This window comes from Amblyraja radiata, chromosome 1 (genome assembly GCF_010909765.2).
Source record: "Amblyraja radiata isolate CabotCenter1 chromosome 1, sAmbRad1.1.pri, whole genome shotgun sequence".
NCBI classification, from domain to species: Eukaryota; Metazoa; Chordata; class Chondrichthyes; order Rajiformes; family Rajidae; genus Amblyraja; species Amblyraja radiata.
The window spans coordinates 57,182,948-57,201,861 of NC_045956.1; the positions used below are offsets into that span (position 1 = coordinate 57,182,948).

The 18,914-nt window shown below is 46.9% G+C and overlaps 1 protein-coding gene across 2 annotated transcripts in view; it reads left to right on the forward strand.

Annotated features, from left to right (window-relative positions):
* Positions 1–18,914, forward strand: part of ccser1 (coiled-coil serine rich protein 1) — a 1,210,497-nt gene that overhangs the window by 213,027 nt on the left and 978,556 nt on the right. For both annotated transcript variants that reach the window (XM_033022379.1, XM_033022389.1), the window contains exon 3: positions 1,533–1,717. In XM_033022379.1, coding sequence (XP_032878270.1) covers positions 1,533–1,717 — 185 coding nt within the window. The remainder of the gene's footprint in view (positions 1–1,532; positions 1,718–18,914) is intronic.

An 18,914-nucleotide genomic window follows, 5' to 3' on the forward strand; every position in this document is an offset into this window, starting at 1 on the left:
GTTGCCCTCTTCATGACCTTATATTCTCCTTTGTCAGGCACCCTAGTTCTTTTCCAACTTTCTCTCGCCTACTACAATAATTCTGAAGAAAGTTCACAATCTGAATCGTCATCTATTCATTCCACAGATGCTGCCTGACCTGCTGAGTTCTTCCAGCACTTTGTGCTTTTTAGATTATTTTTAGATTAGATTAGATTAGAGATACTGCATGGAAGCAGGGCCTTTGGCCGCCTGAGCCCGTGTTGACCAGCGATCACCCACACACTAGTTCAATCCTACAGACTAGGGACAATTTACAGAAGCCAATGAACCAACAAACTTGCATGTCTTTGGAACGTGGGGGGAAACCAGAGCACCCGGAGATAACTGGCGCGGTCTCAGGGAGAAGTGCAAACTCTGTACAGACAGCACCCATAGTCAAGATCAAACCCAGGTTTCTGGCACTGTGAGGCAGTAACTCTACCAATGTGTCACCCTTCCTCAAGAGTATTGCTCAATATTCCAGCATCTACCATTCCTTGTATCTCCTTGTATCTCTCCTGTCATGTCTCTTTCCTTATTCGGTTGAGTTAGTGAAGTACACAGTAAACTTTCTTCGCAATCTTTGGCTTAGTCACTCTGAATTGGCAAAGTCATAGGAGCAGAATTAGGCCATTCGGCCCATTGAGACTACTCTGCCATTCAATCATGGCCTATCTATCTTTCCTTGATTTCATTCTCCTGCCTTCTCTCCACAACCCCTGACTTCCTTACTAATCACAAATCTATCAATCTCCACCTTAAATATATCCATTTACTTGGCCTCCACAGATGTCTGTGGCTATGAATTCCACAGATTCACCACCCTCTGGCTAAAGAAATTCCTCCTCATCTCCTTACTAAAGGAAAAACATTTTATTCTGAGGCAGTTCCCTCAAGGGTCTGTCCCACTTACGCGACTTTTTCGGCAACTGCCGGCACCCGTCATAGGTCGCTGAAAATTTTCAACATGTTGAAAGTTCAGCGGCGACCTGAAAGACGCTACGACTCTTTGGGTGACTAGAAGACTACTCACAACCATACAGGCGACACCCTGGTGACATGTCGCGGGGTGAAGCCTGTATGGTCGTGAGTAGTCGGCCAAAGAATCGTACCTTGTTCTGGTCGCCGCTGGATTTTCAACATGTTGAAAATTCGCGGCGACCTGTTACGACCTATGACGGGTGCCGGCAGTCGTCGAAAAAGTTGCGTAAGTGGGACAGGCCCATTACCAATCACAAATCTATCAAATCTCCACCTTAAATATATCCATTGACTTGGCCTCCACAGCTGTCTGCGGCTATGAATTCCACGGATTCACCACCCTCTGGCTAAAGAAATTCCTCCTCATCTCCTTACTAAAGGAAAAACATTTCATCCTGAGGCAGTTCCCTCAGGCTCTCGACTTTCCATTAGGGGAAACATCCTCTCCACATCCACTCTATCCAGGCCTCTCACTATTCTGTACTTTGTTGCTCCTGTTAAGGCCACCTCTGTTTGATTTTGTTTTGCAGTGACGATGAACAGGACCTTCAGCCCCCGGCACGAGGACAAATGGGCGGAGAGGCGCCTGAGGTCATCCTCGGAAGGCACTTCGGGGAGCCGGAGAAACCACGGTGTCAGAGACGGCCAGCCTGAGGATCTGCCCTGCCTGAAGAAGCAGAGAGCTGATTCCTCATCCTCCAAGATGAACAGCATGGTGAGTGTGCAGAGCCACTTTGGTTTGTTTAAGTGCCTTGTCCCGGGAGAAAGTGTAAGGTGGAAGGTAGTTTTGCACTGTGGAACACAAGACCAATGTCACAGATGAGTTCAGAAACATAGAGTCAACTTTCTTTGCAATCTTTGGCTTGGTCACTCTGAATTGCCAATTAACTTCATAAGTCATAGGACCAGAAATAGGCCAATCGACTCATCGATTCTACCCAGCCATTCAGACATGGCTGATCTATCCTTCCCTCTTGACCCCATTCTCCTGCCTCCTCCCCATAACCCCTGACACCCTTACTGTCAATCTTTGCTTTGAAAATACCCATTGACCTGGCCTCCACAACCATCTGTGGTGATGAATTCCACAGAATTCCACCCTCCTCATCTCCTTTCTAAAGGTATGTCCTTTCATTCTGAAGCTATCCCCTCTTGTCCTAGACTCTCCCACTAGTGGAAACATCCTCTCCACTTTCACTCTATCCAGGCTAAGTTTCGTTTAAGTTTGCATCTTGTCCTGCACGGTCATTGTGATAGTTGTGCTGCGGAGTTCTTGCAGCAGATAACAGGGTCCTAATTGTGGGCCAAAGGGCCTAATCCTGTGCATTACTGCTCTATGTTCTATGCCTCCACCCAATATCAAACTGTTTGTCTGGAAAGGTTCCTGTGTATATCCCAGTTTGATAATCAGCTGCCTTCGGGTCGATGGGACTGAATATTGCTTGATTACATTTTAAAAAGGCACCGTATTGCTTTTGTGTGAAGAAGTTAAACATGCAGTGATTGCAAGTGAAATGCCGAGATTATCAAAGTTTTCATGTAAGAATTCTGGGAATAAGAAGGCCTCGGATTTGATTTTCAGTTGATAGGTGTGGGGGCAAATGGAAAGGCCACTTGGAGTTGGTGTTTGTAGAAGTAACGGGAGCTTTATTCAACCTGGTCCACATCAGGAGACCAGTATGATCTCAACTGTTGCACAGATTTTACATTCTCTGCTGACAAGATTTCATAGAGACTTGATTAACAGTGAAGCCAGATCCTGATTACAGAATGGTGACTGAAATACTTGGGTCTTGATTACAGAATAAGATGATTATCCACAAGATAAACTTACTTGACAGTGGATCAAATTTTCTGTTACAACGATGGGTGCACACTATGACATAATCAATAAAATTCCTGAAATGTGGGTATCGTCACTGCTGTATGCCGTGTCTCTACCTTTAGGCTTTGCCTGTGGTTCCCTGTCACCACATTAGCACAATGCACAGTTCACACAAAGGGTGGTTGGTATAAGGAACAAGCTGCCAGAGGAGGTAGTTGAGGCAGGGACTAATCCAACATTTAAGAAACAGTTAGACAGGTACATGGATAGGAAAGGTTTGGAGGGATAAGAATGAAATGCAGGTAGGTGGGACTAATGTAGCTGAGACATGTTGGTAGGTGTGGGCATGTTGGACGGAATCCTGTTTCCATGCTGGATGACTCTATGCCTCAATGACATCCTTATTTACTAGTTATGAGTGCTCAATATTCTTTCCCCTACAGCAGTAGGGAATATGGCTTTTGGAATACTGAAGACACGTGCAGAATAAATGTAAACCAGATATTTAATTTGGATTTGATAATTAGGGTTACACGTTTTATCGAACACCAAACCTGAGGCCGGCAGATATTGGATACTTGATGGAAAAGGGCAATGCTTGTTTTGGGGAAGAACGTGGATAAAATCTATAAGCCCAATTTTACAGCTACGTTCTGCAACGGATAAATCAAATTCTGTATATTTTCCGTGTGCAGTCCTGACCTCCACCTACCTCGTTGGACACCTTTTAACTATCTTTAATCAGACTTTATCAGACCTCAGTTACATTTAAAACACAAAGTGCTAGGATAAGCACTCAACCAAGGAAACCAAGCCCAAAGTCAAAGTACTATCTAAACTGATTGTACAAACTTATGCAAAGGACGATAACTGCCGTAATTCCATATGCAATAATCAGCTACCTATATGGCAACAAACTCATTGAAAAAACAACTGATCATGTAGATGCCAGTGGATCATTGAGGTTATCGAGTGGGCACCTCCATTCACTGGTGTTTTGTTGATTTAGGTCCGCGACTCCTTGTGAAGGCTCAACAGTTAGTTCTGACGTCCCAGCACAACCCCCCTCACTACCTGCTCTCACCATCTATCTTACCCGTATCTACTAAATAATGTTATATCTTGCACTAAATGCTGCACCTTTTATCCCGAAGAACGGTCTCGACCCGAAACATCACCTATTCCTTTTCTCCAGAGATGCTGCTTGACCCGCTGAGTTACTCCTGCATTTTGTGTCTATCTTCCTTTTATCCTTTATCTGTGCACTGTGCACATCTTCATATATAGCTGACTGGATAGCCCACAATCAAAGCTTTTCACTGTAAAGGGCCTGTCCCACTTAGGCGATTTTTTCGGCGACTTCCAGCGACAGTCACAGTCGTAGCAGGTTGCCGAGAAACCGGCGGCTGGACCCCCCTCACGACAATGTCTGCGACAAGCTACCACCTAGTCGACGTCAAGTTCCGTCAAGCTACCGACAACGGGCGACCCATTAGGACGCCCACCTACGACCACACCTACGACAACCTACGACCACACAGGCAACATCCTACGACAACCAAAGTCAACCTACGTCCACCCGCGACAAGCTTCGACCAGCAACGACCCTGTCGTCGACAACTGAAAACAACTGAAGCCAATTCAGTCGCCGGTACCTGTCGCCGGTTGGCGTAGGTTGATGTAGGTAGTCGCCAATGGAATTCACCGGAGTCAGCACCGGCGACATCCTATGTCACCTGGCAACAACATAAGACAACACCTACATCAGGAGAAGTCAAGCTGCGTTCATTGGCGTCAACCCACTGTCGCTGACTGTCGCCGAAAATGTTTAAACAGGTTGAAAATCCAGCGCCGACCAGAAATATGCTACGACTCTTTAGGCGACTGGCGAGACTACTCACGCCCATACAGGCGACACCCCGGCGACCATGTGGCTGGCGTCAGCCTAGTCGCTTGTAGTCACCTAAAAAATAGCCTAAGTGGGACAGGCTTGGTACACGTGACAATAATAAACTAAACTCAATTAAAATACATTGAAATTATCCAGAATTTCCAAATAAACAAGAGTCAGAGAAAGGATTGGATTAATGAAGCATCATTATATGATGCAGAATATGTGGGCTGCAGGGCCAGGTCCTGTCCTATGATTCTATGTTTGGCTTTATTCTGTTTAATTTGTGGTGGGCCAGTCACGTCAGGGTTTTTATTGAAGCTGGAGTAACTCAGTGGGTCAGAAAGCATCTCTGGAGAAAATGAATAGGTGACGTTTCGGGTCGAGACCCTTCTTTAGACTGAGATTCAGAGAGAGGGAACCGAGAGATATGAAAAGGTACATAGAACAGATGAATGAAAGATATGCAAACATACAGATCAAAGCCAGCAACAATTATCAAGGGCTGGTAGAGCCCACAATGGTCCATTGTTGGTTGTGGGGAAGGTGATAATGAGTGATCCAAACAGTGAAACTCAGCAGGACGTCAGTGAAACTAGTACGACAAATAGGGGGGAGAGGGATGGAGAGAGAGGGAATGCAAGGGTTACTTGTAATTAGAGAAATCAGTGTTTATACTGCTGGGTTGTAAGCTGCCCAAGTGAAATGTGAGGTACTGTTCCTCTAATTTGCGTTTGGCTTCCCTCTGACAATCCAATGTATCCTGCATAGCCGGCATGAGTGAACTTCAGCTTATCTTGCTTTACTTCTCCTGGCCACTAGATGTCAGGCAAAGACTATGGATGATGGTGCAGTGAATTCAAGCAATTATGACACCAAGTGCTGGAGTAACTCAGCATCTCTACAAAACATGTATAGGATTACAATCAAGATCGTACCTCATACTGATTGCAGTGGGGAGGGGAAGGGAAGCTGGGGAAAGGTGGGGGCAGGACAAAGCCTGGCAAGTGATAGGTGGAGAGACATTGCTAAAGCAACTCAGCAGGTCAGGCAGCATCCCTGGAGAGCATTGATAGGCAACCTTTTTGGGTCGGAACCCTTCTCTGACCCAAAATGCCACCTATCTATGTTCTTCAGAGATGCTGCCTGACCCGCTGAGTTACTCCAGCACTATGAACTTTGGTGTAAACCAGCATCTGCAGTTCCTTATTTCTAAATGATAGGTAGGTGCGGGTGAGCGTTTTTGTTTGATTGGCAAATGGTTGGAACAAAGGCCGGAGAAGTAAACTGTAAGTTACAGAGGCAAGGATAGAAGAGGTGTGAATTGTGAAGCCAGAGAAAGGAATAAAGATGGTATATATATTCAGAGGTAGAGGTATATATTCAGGGGTCAGAGGTGGTGGGATGAGAAATGGAGAAGTGGGAGTACTTCCAGGTGGGACACAGGGAAGACAGGGGGAAAGAGGGGGAGGTGGAAAATGTGGGAGAGGGGAGAGAGAATTCAATTGTATATAATCTGCACACCCTTATGGGCCTGTCCCACGTAAGCGATTTTTCCGGCGACTGCCGACGACCAGCGAGTCGCCTGGAAAACTGGCGGCAGGAACGGCGACTGCCCGAGTGGAACACACTCACATCGCTTCTTTCAACAGCCAGTTATGCAGGCGGGGGACAGGACAAGCGGGGGGAGCGCTGCCTGAGTGAAATTCACATGGTGCAAAGTCAGTTTGATACAGACACACACCACGATGAACAGGAAGGTTGGCACTGTAATTAAGACGGTGAAAGCACATTGTACGGGAAGGGTCACTTAAGTCCTTTAAAAGAGGGGGGGAGAAGGAGTGGAGACAACTTTTAAGAAGCCAGAGATACACAGCTGTGAAGCTCGGCGGATATTAACATTACCGGTCGGTTATCCTTGGTTCTGAAAACTACTGCTTACGCTTTTTTTTCCTAATGAGCCAATGAAATTCACCGGTCACTGGCTACAACCTACAAGAACCTACGACAATCTTCAACCTCCTGGCAACCCACTACCACTACAGCACGAGAAATCTCGCTACTCTCCATGGCGGCTTCATTCTGGTCGCCACTAATTTTTCAACAGGTTGAAAAATTTGCGGCGATCATAATGAGGCCGCGACTAGTTCTCAGAATGCGGGACCTCCTCACGACCATGAAGGCGACTACCCGGCAACCACCCGCGAACATGAGGCGACTGCATAATCTCCTGCAGTCGCCCAAAAAGTTGCCTAAGTGGGACAGACCCATTAGCCATTCTTTATAGAATGAACACATTGAAAGCAGGCCATGAAAGGATACCATATTGGTGACTGGAAACTCCATCTGTTTGTAAGCACCTAATACATTGTGTGTGGCAGATTGGTAGATGAGTCGTTCAGCACGGAAACTGGCCCGTCGGCCCAACTTGATGTCCATGATGTCAGCCAAGATGCCCCATCTAAGCATGACCCATTTCTCTCTGTTTGGCCCACATCCCTCTAAAGATTACCCCTACAGCATCCTGTCCTCCAAGGAATAAAGACCTAGCCTGCCCATCCTCTTCCTAAAGCTTAGGCCCTCGAGCCTTGGTAATACACTCATAAACGTAGACCCTCGAATCCTGGTAATATCCTCGTAAAATCCTCGTTGGGGGAGATATATTCGTCATTCGTTCGTAACGTAAAGAACCGCCTGATGATCCTCTCAAATGTCGACAGGGTCACCACAGGTACAAATTGCAATATTCCAGCATTCATTGGTGAAGCAATATTGTCTCATCTTAGTTCTGAAGAGCTGTCCTCATCAAGGCTGTGATCATTGATTCTGGACACCCCGGCTGAGGGAAACATCATCTGTTCTTAATCTCTGTTAAGAATTCTGAATGTCTCAAGCAGATTGTAATTCATTTCCTCAAGGAAAGAAGGCTTATTATTTTTATATTCATAAGAAGGTACTTGAAGATTCAATTACTCAGTTTAGAAAATGTTCACATAATCTCTGATATTTTGTGAAACAACTCTTACCACAATCCTTTCTTCCCCCAAGGTGCAAATATCAAAGCCTAGGTTTATGGTTTAGTTTAGTTTGGAGATACAGCACTGAAACAGGCCCTTCGGCCCACCGGGTCTGCACCGACCAGCGATCCCTGCACATTAACACTATCAGCGACAGTGTGGGATAACATAGAATGCCAACGCCTCCTTCGCAACATCGAACGCAGCCACGGCCTCAACGGTCCACACGAGGTCCCGTGGTTTACTGGCGAGGCACTGAAACAGAGGGCGCATGATCCCGGCAGCTGCCGGCACGAAGCAATGGTAAAAGTTCACCATGCCGACAAACTCCTGTAGCCTCTTGACGGTGAGCGGCTGAGGGAACTGCCGAATGGCCTCCACCTTGGTGGGTAACAGGGTCGCGCCCTGTGAGGTGACATGATGCCCCAGGAAAGAAATGGCGCACAGGCCAAACTGGCACTGGGCGGGTTTGATTACCAGTCCGTGGTCCTGGTACCGCTGGAACAGCGCCAGTAGGTGCGTGTAGTGCTCCTGTTGGGAGCGACAGGCAACCAGGATGTCGTCCAGGTAGATGAAGATGAACTCTAACCCCCGACCCACCATGTCCATGAGCCGTTGGAAAGCCACTGGCAGTCTTAGACACGTCGTCAGAGTGAACGCGAATCTGGTGGTAGCCACGGACCAGATCCACCTTGGAAAAAAGGTGGCGCCCTCCAGATGGGCCGTGAAATCCTGGATATGTGGGACCGGGTAGTAATGGCGTTCAAGTGCCGATAATCCCCACATGGTCTCCATCCCCAGATGCTTTAGGGACCATTGGGGTGCAATGGGGATGCCCACGGGCTGTCAGAGCGCCGCACGATTCCCATGTCCTTCATCTGTCCGAATGCCTCTTTAGCAATCCGCAGTTTGTCCGACGGGAGCCTGCGCGCCCGTGCATGCAGTGGGGGGCCCGCGGTGGGAATATGGTGCACACCACCCCGTGCTTAAGGCGGTCGCATGAAAACGGGGGGTGAGAAGCTCCGGGAACTCGGCGAGCAGGGAGGCATATGCATCATCTCCATCGGCCACCGCGCTCAGCTGCGGGCTGGGAGGTTCCGCGGGCCGCGGGGTCGCGGGGCTGGGGCACGTTGGTGGAACGAGGCGCCTGCACCACATGTCCAACAGCAGCGAAAAGGCCCGGAGGAAATCGGTGCCAGGCACGGTTGGGCCATATCCGCGATGGTAAAAATCCAGGAATATGGATGGGAGTCAAATATGAGGGAAAGAGTCCACGTGCCATACGTGCGGATGGTGCTACTGTTGATGGCGGTCAGGGCGGGGCCTCGCTTACCGGCACGGGTGTCCAGTCCAGTCAGGGGAAGGATGCTCACGATGGCCCCGGAGTCCAGGAGGAAACGAAGTCCGGAACGGCGGTCCCGAACATAGTGACGGTGATTCTGGCCGATCGCGGTAGCCTCTATTCATGATCGGCTGAGGCATTTCCCGCAAATGAGCAGGGGGCGCGGCATCGACGGGCCTCGGCACCCCTGCGTTGGTGATAGTAGCACCACTGGCGCTTACCCCGGTCTCCGGTGGGCGGCCGCGGCGACGGCAGTGGACGGTGGGATGTTTCTGCGAGGCTCCTAGTGCACGGGCGAGGACACCCAATTGATGGACCCACCGTCCTGCTGCTTGGCGAGGCACAGTTCGACGGCCAGTTCGGTGAGCTGCAGGGGGTCGGCGAAGTCCGACCCAGCGAGGAGCAGGCGGAAGTCATCGGGCATCTGCTCCAGGAAGGCCTGCTTGAATAGCAGACAGGGTCGGTGGCTGTCTGAGCGAGCATCTCGCTTATGAACGCGGACGGCTTCCGATCGGCGAGGCCGTCCATATGGGGCAGGCGTGTGGCGCAATCGCGGCGGCTGAGCCAAATGTGCAGAGCAGCAGGGCGTTGAGGCCCTCGCACTTGCCGATTGCTGGTGGATCCTGCAGGTACGGCAGCAACCGGGTGGCCATCTCTGGGCTAAGCGCCCCGACCACGTAGACATCTCAGGTGGCGTCCGCTACGATATTTCTGAGGTGGAATTGGGCCTCAATGTGGGTGAACCACACTTGAGGCTGCTCCCCCCAGAAAATGGGCAGTTTCAGGCCCAGGGCATTTTGCTGAAGAAGCTGGGCATCGGAGTTAGCGGCGGCTTGCATGATCGAAGTCCGAATAAATGATCGGACTGACGGGGTCACCACTTTGGCAAGTCAAGATGATTGAGTAAAGGTAAAACTCTTTATTTTAAACGACAATAAAGCGATTTCCTCAAACGCGTTTAGAACAGCCAAAAATACGAAGCTCCTTCTAACAGGGTGGAGCTTGAATGAATGCTATACAAAAGCCCGCGAAAACACTCCCGCGATCACGTGATTTCCCAGGTCACCTCTACAGTGTCAAGTCAGGACCTTCCTTCACACAGGGCGAACTGCTATGCTCGATGGGTTGTACCTGTGCGTGGTAGACATCAGTTACTCCCCGATAGATACAAAGTGCTGGAGTAACTCAGCGGGTCAGGTAGCATCTCTGGAGAAAAAGAATAGGTGACGTTTGTGGTTCAAGGCCCTGGTTCAGGTGCAGAACTCTGTCGGAGAGAGAAGGAAATCTTTTTCAAAGTCGGCACACCTTGAGGACATATCCCCATTGGAGCCGACAAAATGTGTAGGGAGGGAACTGCAGATGCTGGTTTATGCTGAAGATAGATACAAAGTGCTGGAGTAACTCAGTGGGTCAGGCAGCATCTCTGGAGAAAAGGAATAGGTGATGTTTTGGGTCATCGCATCTTCCTTCTCTCCAGTTTGTGTTGGCATATTAGGAGCCTATTATCTCCTGCAAGATCTCTGCGGTATACCTATCACACGGACTGCAAATTGAGTCAGCCATCTGTTAATCCAGAAGATGGAATCAGGATAAATATCTCACTGAATGTTAATGCCTAATTACCGTTCATGTAAAAACCTTCACTCCAGTGTAAAATGTCTTGTCAGATATGTCATTTGTTTGTTTGACTTAAGCTGCGAAATATATGACAGCTTTTACAATATAATCAGCTCGCTGTTAAATATTTACTGAAGGGCAACTTCCTCCTTGTTACACAGCTGTGTGGCCATTTGACACCAACTCTCTCAAGGCGATTTACAAAGTAGTTTGGCATGGCAGTGCTTTCTGTGCTCCCAGAGCAACAGGCACGTGGGTTGACACCTGCCCCACTAAGGCTGAGGCTCGTTTACAGGAGCACTCATGGGCCCATAGAAAAGAGCGAAGCCCCTTTGCTGAGCTTGAGGGATCAAACAAACAGCATGTCGCTATTGTGTCTCTTCAAAACCAGGCCTCCTACGGAATTGTAAACTCAGCTCAGTGTGTCTGGACGTGTGGTAGGGATGGCACGGGTCAGTGTTCAATGATTCAGAGGCAGAAAGCCAATTACCATGGCTGCGTGTGAGTGTGTGTGTATGTATGAATGAGATTAAGGGTGTGTGTGAGATGGAGCTAACAGGGGTGGGTGCGTTTGTGTGTGTGTTTTTTGTGTTTAAGGGTGTGTGTGTGTGTGTGGGAATGTGTACGTGTGTTTTTTGTGTTGAGGCATGTATACGTTTGGGTAAGTTTGTGTGGGTGTGAGTGAGATTAATGGTGTGGTTTTGTGTGTTTAAGGTGTGTGTGTGTCTGTGAGTATGGTTGTGTTTGTGTGTGTACATTTATGGATGTGTGTGTATGTTTGAGTCAGGAAGTGTGTGTGTTTAAGGATGTGTGTGTTTGAATAAATGCGTGTTTGTGTTTTTGAGTAAAGAAGTCTGCGTGTGTTTCTGAGTAAGGACATGAGTGCATGCGTTTGGTTGCAAGTGTTTTGTTTGTGCTAGTGTGATGTAGCTAGCATGTATGTGTGTGCATGCTTGAATGTTTGAGCGTGTGTGCACTGCGTATGTTTGTGAACATACGAGTCTATGTGTGGATGAATATGTGACTGTGTGTCTTTTTCTCTCTGTCCCTCTCTCAATCTCAGTCTCTCCGTCCTTCTCTCTCAATCTCTCTCCCTCTGTCTTTCTTTCACTCTCTCTCTGTCCCTCTCTCTCAATCTCGCTCTCTCTCACTGTCGCTCTCGCCCTCTCTCCAGCCACGTGAACTGTGTGATTAAGATTCGGAAAAGGGCAGGTCATAATATGATGCCTACATGGATTGATCTAATTGGATTTCTTCAAAGCTTTGGCTGTGCAACGTGTAAAGTTTCTGCACCCCTTGTCTACCTATTGTGTTGCACAGCTGACTGACCTGCCAAGACGTTGTTGCAAACTATTAAAGTAAATGACTGCTATCCTATACCCTACTGCTTTTTTACAATATTTAATTGCATTTGAAAGTTTAAAATGCATCTCCTGTTGTGCTGCTTGCAGTACATTCTAGAGTTCTGGCCTCACAAAGTAAGGGCCCATGTCTCTTACCAGACGAGTGATTCTGGACTAATAACCAAGAGAATATCAGTCCCAGTAGTGATGCCGTAAGAACTATGATCGGTTGTTTATTCAAAAGAAAATGGAACAAAATCAGAATATAATGCCACTGTATGGAGAATAAACGGCCCCAATCAATGCCTGGCTGTTTCAGTAATGCAGTGCAGGAGCAGAAACTGCTGTCCTTTCATGTCTGGCCCTCTTGGAATCCAATCTGTCTGAATTTTAAATGTCCGGATATTTAGAGTATTTCCAAATAATGTCGAAACAGGCCCTTCAAGCCATCGTTGAATCTGGCTCACAATTCAATCCAACCTGGCACGGTGGCACAGCTAGTAGAGTTGCCGCCTCACAGCACCAGAGACCCGGGTTTGATCCTGACCTCGGGTGCTGTCTGAGTGGAGACTTATGTGACGTGTGCCCTGTGATCATGTGGGTTTCCTCCGGGTGCTCCAGTTTCCCCCCACATTCCAAAGAGGTGTGGGTTTGTAGGGAGTAGATGAGAAATAGGGCTAACATAGAACATGTGTGAATGGGAGATAGTAGGTCGGCATGGATTCGATGGGACGAAGGGCCTGTATGTATGCTGTATACATCCCCGCCTTCCACCCCACCCCCCCACCAATAATTTTCCCTGTGACTAATTCTCTCCACATTCCCAGCTTTTCTCCTGTTTCTGTTTCTCCTCCAGCTTTAGTTTGGTTTAGTGTACCTTCATGTGTACTGAGGTACAGTGGAAAGCTTTTGTTGCGTGCCAGTCAGCGGAAAGACGATATGCGATTACAGCCCAGCCGTCCACCATGTCGAGATACATGGTAAAGTGAATAACGTTTCGGGCAAGTTAAAGTACAGTAAACCCCAATTAAAGATAGTCCGAGAGTCTCCAATGACGTAGATAGTAGCTCAGGACCGACCTCTAGTTGGTGATAGGATGGTTCAGTTGCCTGAGAACAGCTGGGAAGGAACTCTCCTCTCCCTGAATATGGAGGTGGGTGTTTTCACGCTTGTGGTCCTCTTGCTTGATGGAAGAGGGGAGAAGAGGGAGTGACCCGGGTGAGATGCGTCCTTGATTATGCTTGTGGCCTTGCCGAGACAGCCTGAAGTATGAATGACCAACTCTTATCAGCCTGCATGTAATCCATATCCCTCCATTCCCTGCTTATCCATGTTCCCATCCAAAAAGCCTCTTAAATGCTACCATCGTGTCTGCGTCCACCACCATTCCTGGCTGCGTATTCCAGGCCCTGACCACCCTCTGTGTAAAAATAAAATTTGCCTCTAACATCTCATTTAAAGTTTGCCCATTTCAACTTAAAGCTATGACATTACCATCCTGGGAAAAAGATTCTGGCCATCTACCCTCTCTATGCCGCTTATAATTTTATATACTTCTGTCAGGCCTACCTACAACCTCCAGCGTTCCAGAGAAAACAACCCAATACCAGACATGTAATGAAAACAGCACAAAATAAGCTCTTCACAATTGGCAATATCGGAGTGGGGAGGATGGGGGATACAAGGTTTTACAAATGGCTGTGCTAATTAAATTGGAAGGAAATGAGCATTGCTGTAGTCTTTCCAATGCATGCACATCATGTTTGGAAGGTATGTAAGGAAGAGGCATTTAGCTTGAAGCTTGTAAATTATACGATGACTTCTAGCCAGAGGGTGATATTCTGGCTCGACCTACCATGTTCTGATTCGAGCATTGTAAGAGAAATCGAAGGGCTTTGTCTAATGAATGAATTTGCATTGTAGCAACGTAGGATTTTTAAAAATATATTTTCCATTGGCATTTTAACACAAATGATTATAAATGTCACAAACAATGCCAAACAGATGGGAGATTTTAATTTGCAGCATGAAAGGATTACACTGTGTTATATTTTTATGCAGGTAATTAATGCAATATAAATCATGTCTTTGTGTGAATTTCTCCTGTACCAAAGATCTACGAGCCCTTAACTGAAGATTTCCCATGGTGGAACGGAGCAGTATTTAAGCACTATTATAGCATTGTTTTTATGTGAGCAGAAAGGAACATTTAGGAATAGCTGCCATTACTTGAGAATATCAGTTTCTAGTCTGGGCACAACGGTGGTGCAGCGGTAGAGTTTGCTGCCTAATAAGCTCCTGTCCCACTTAGGAGACCTAAACAGCAACCTCTGGTGACCTTGCCCGCCACCCAAAAAAAAATCAAGGTCCAGGTGACCTGCAACCCCCTACCACCTCCCACGCATATGTTGAAAACCTTCCTCGGCTATGAAGAAAACCGGCTTCGACTAGACCTGCAACTAAAAAATTATCGATTTTTAAAACGGGAACCTATTTTTAGTCGAGGCCGGTTTTAATCATGATGAAAAAATAGCAGCAACCTAGATGAAGCCTCGACCACGCGGAAACCACTTTCGACTATTAGGGAGAGTGACCGAAACCTCCGGTGACCTCATGGAAACCTTGAGTGGCGGGCAAGGTCACCACAGGTTGCTGTTTAGGTCTCCTAAGTGGGACAGGGGCTTAACAGCAACGGAGACCCAGGTTCGATCCCGACTATGGGTGCTGTCTGCACGGAGTTTATACATTCACATTAAAACGTGAAAATATAAGAGTTTGAGAAAAGCCAGGGAAGGCAAGAAGCCACCTCGAGCTGACTACCATTCAACATGTTAATGGTCGAGCATAGAAATAGAATAATACATGCCGTTCATCCACAATGTCCATGCTGAACACGACGCCAAGTTAAATTGATCTCATCTACATGCACGTGATCCATGTCCTTCCGACCCTGCATATCCATGTGCCTATCTAAAAGCCCCTGAAGCAACATTATCATATCTCAGTTTAGTTTTTAGTTTAGAGATGCAAAAAGGTAATAAATCCAATAAGCATAGCATTCACCTGTTGGTGAACATTCCTCTTTACCCAACAATAGGTTTCATTTGAGTTGGAAAAGCTGTGTATTTTTCAGTGTGTAAAAACAAGGAACTGCAGATGTAGGTTTAGAAACAAAGACGCAAAGTGCTGGAGTAACTCAGCGGGTCAGGCAGCATCTCCGGAGAACATGGATAGGTGCCATTTGGGATCGGGACCCTTTTTGGCAACATCGACCACAAGATGGCGCCCAAGCCAGGTGACTCCCTGTGTGCTGGTCCCAGAAGCAGATCTGCAATCATTCATTACAAGCCCTCCACTCTCCTCCAACAGCATATACTCTGTTTCCTGTATCTGTACACTGTGGGTGGCTTGGTTGTAATCATGTATAGTCTTTCCGCTGACTGGACTGGATAGCGTGGAACATTTTCACTGCATCTCGGTACAATTTGACACTAAACTAATCAGGTGATATTTTGGGTCCTTAATTTTTCATCAGTCTTCAGAAGGGCCCCGACCCCAAAACGTCGCCCATTCCTTCTCTCAAGAGATTCTGCCTGTCTTGTTGAGTTACTCCAGCTTTTTGTGTCTATCTTTGGTTTAAACCAGCATCTGCAGTTCCTTCCTACACCTATCCATGTTCTGCAGAGATGCTGCCTGACCCGTTGAGTTACTCCAGCACCTTGTGTCTTTTTTTGTGTATTTTTCACATGAATGCACAGGATCGGGTCAGTGAATACCCATTACAATCTGAACACCTCAGTCTCAAACCACTGCGACTGGCACAATTAAAGTGAGACCAAGGGGTTGTTCCATAAGTCATATTTCCCTGCTTCCTGCCAGCCCGGCTTTGTGTCAGCAGATAAGAGTGAATTTATTAACGGTCGGTGCTTTTTGTGTTTAATTTCCTGCCTGCCGTGAATTGCATTCGGAAGCTGTGCAAGTCACTGGGCTTCACTGGAGCGTGGCTCCTTTGCAAGAGATTCTCCGGCATCCGACCAAACCTCCTCCTGCCTTCCCTACCCTCCATTATTATGTGTGAGTCTGCCTTTTGTTTTAACAAAACAATGACAGCTGAAATCTATGAGGAGTAGGACGTCATGGTAGTGCAGCGGTAGAGTTGCTGCCTTTTACAGTGCCAGAGACCTGGGTTCAATCTTAACTATGGTTGCTGTGTGTTCAGAGTTTGTACGTTCTCCCTGTGACCGAGTCACAGGGAGAACGTACTCCGGGTACGTTTTCTCCGGGTGCTCCGGTTTCCTCCCATGCTCCAAAGATATATAGGTTTGTAGGTTAATTGGCTTTAGTAAAAAGTGTAAATTGGTCCTAGTGTGTAGGATAGTGCTAGTGTACGGGGTGATCGCTGGTCGGCACAGCCTCGGTGGGCCAAAGGGCCTGTTTCTGGGCTGTATCTCATAAGTAAAAGTAAACAGTAGTAGTAAATGGATTATGTTTGATCCATAATAAGCGTAATTTTTATGTTTGACCATTATTTTATCCTGGACTGCATTTAGTCGAGTGTTGGAATGTTTAGTTAAGTTTAGCTTATCATTATTGGCACATGTACCGAGGTAAGGTGAATAACTTTTGTTTGTGAGTTATCCACAGATTTAAGGCTGTACATGAATACAATCAAGCTGTCCACAGTGCACAGATAACGGATAAAGAGTTCAACATTTAGTGCAAGTGTGTCTGATTCCAGTGACACTTTCTTCTGCAGAGTCCTATTTTCCAGGGTTGTCGCATTTTAACTCTGGGCAGGAATTGTAAGATAAAGCTTGTTCCCTATGCTTGCAAGGAAACATTGCCCAGATATTCATCAAAGTGAACACACTGAGATGGTCAAAACTATAAGCAATTCTTGTAAGAACAAAACATCTAAAAGGGAATTGAATGAGTAAAATATACAATGTGGAAGCAGGCCATTCGGCCCACTGAGTCCATGCCGACCATTGATTATTTATTCATGCTAGTTCTATGTTATCTCACTTTAGCATCCACTTCCGAAACGCAAGATTAATCTACGAGATGGGCTGAAATGGCCATTTCCACGCTGAATGTTTCTATATTTCTGATGACTTCAATGATATACATTCACTGAGGCTCCTAAATGCAGTGAAACAACACCAGATCTTTCAAACATATCTAAATATCAAAAACCTGATACCTGAATAAAGAAAGGGGAAACCTGCTAACACATGGCTCAGACCGGTGATAGTTTTAGTTTTACATTTTAAGCAAACCCTTTGGCCCACCATGTGCGTGTCGACCAATGATTAGCCGTACGCTAGTTCTATCTGACAAAGTAGAACAATGCAGGGACAACCTACACACCTGTAGGTCTTTGGAATGTCGGAACAAACCAGAGCACAAGGAGAAAACCCACATGGTCACAGGGAAAATGTACAAACTCCATACAGGCAACACCTGTAGTCAGGATCGAACCTGGGTCTTCGGCACTGTAAGGCAGCAACTCTAGCATTGTGCCATTGTGCTGACCCTATTTTATTTTTTCTATGTTTGTGACCAGAACTGTACACAATAATCTAAGTCCGGTCTCACCAATGTTTTGTACAACTCCAACATAATCTTCTACTCAAAGCTTGAGCCTATGAAGTTAAAGGGCCTGTCCCACTTAGGCGATTTAAAGGGCCTGTCCCACTTAGGGCGAAAAAGCGGCGAATGGACCCCCCTACGACAATGTCTACAACAAGCTACGACAACCTACCACATAGTCGAAGTCAAGCTATGGCAACCCATGACAAGCTATGACAAGCTATGACCCAAGAACTGATACCGACATCCGGCCACCCATTAGGACGTCCACCTACGACCACTCCTACGACAACCTACGACCACTCCTACGACAACCTACGACCACACAGGCGACAACCTACGACAACCAAAGTCAACCCATGACAAGCTACGACAAGCAACAACCCTGTCGGCGACAACTGAAGAGAACTGAAGACGGCACCTGTCGCAGGTTGACGTAGGTCGTCGCCGATGGAATTCACCAAAGTCAGCACCTAGCGACAACCAACGTCACCTGGCGACAACTTGCGCCATCCTGGCAACAACCTACGACAGCACCTACGACAGGAGAAGACAAGCGACGTCAGGTTGTGTCAAGCCCACTGTCGCCGAAAAGTTGAACATTTCAAAATCCAGCGGTGACCAGAAAAATATTACGACTCTTTAGGCGACTTAAGATACTCACAATACAGGCATCACCACCACGTGACCATGTAACGACAGCCTAGTCGCCTGTAGTCGCCGAAAAAACTGCCTAAGTGGGACAGGGGCTTAAGGATGCCAAATGTATTTTTCGCTGCCCAATCCATCTCAGTCGCCACTTTCCCTTGGTACATCAATGGTCCTTGGCATTTACTCCATATGCCCTAGTAGAATTTGACTTCCCAAAGTTGATTTCCTCACTCTTGTCTGGATGAAGCTCCATCTACCACCTGCTTACCCAACTGCCCAGCTGATCTTTAGGGTCAGAGAGTCGGAGTCATACAGCACGGAAACAGGCACTTTGGCCCAAGATACCCCATCTAAACTAGTCCCATTTTCCCGAGTTCGCCCTATCATCATCTATTGGCAATGTTACAAAATTTTGAGATTTTAAAAATCAAGTCTGCAATTTATACCATCAGATAAAGCATAGAAAGAAGTTTAATTTGACACCTAATTCACTTTCATATCTTCAGTATTAAAAAAGTTATGGCTATTTTCATACTCAGAAATTGGCATCTTGTTCCCTATTGGTTTTCCATTGACTTAACACAAAAGCTGTGATTGAGGACAAAAGCCCATAACTTTCTTAAAAATTAAGAGA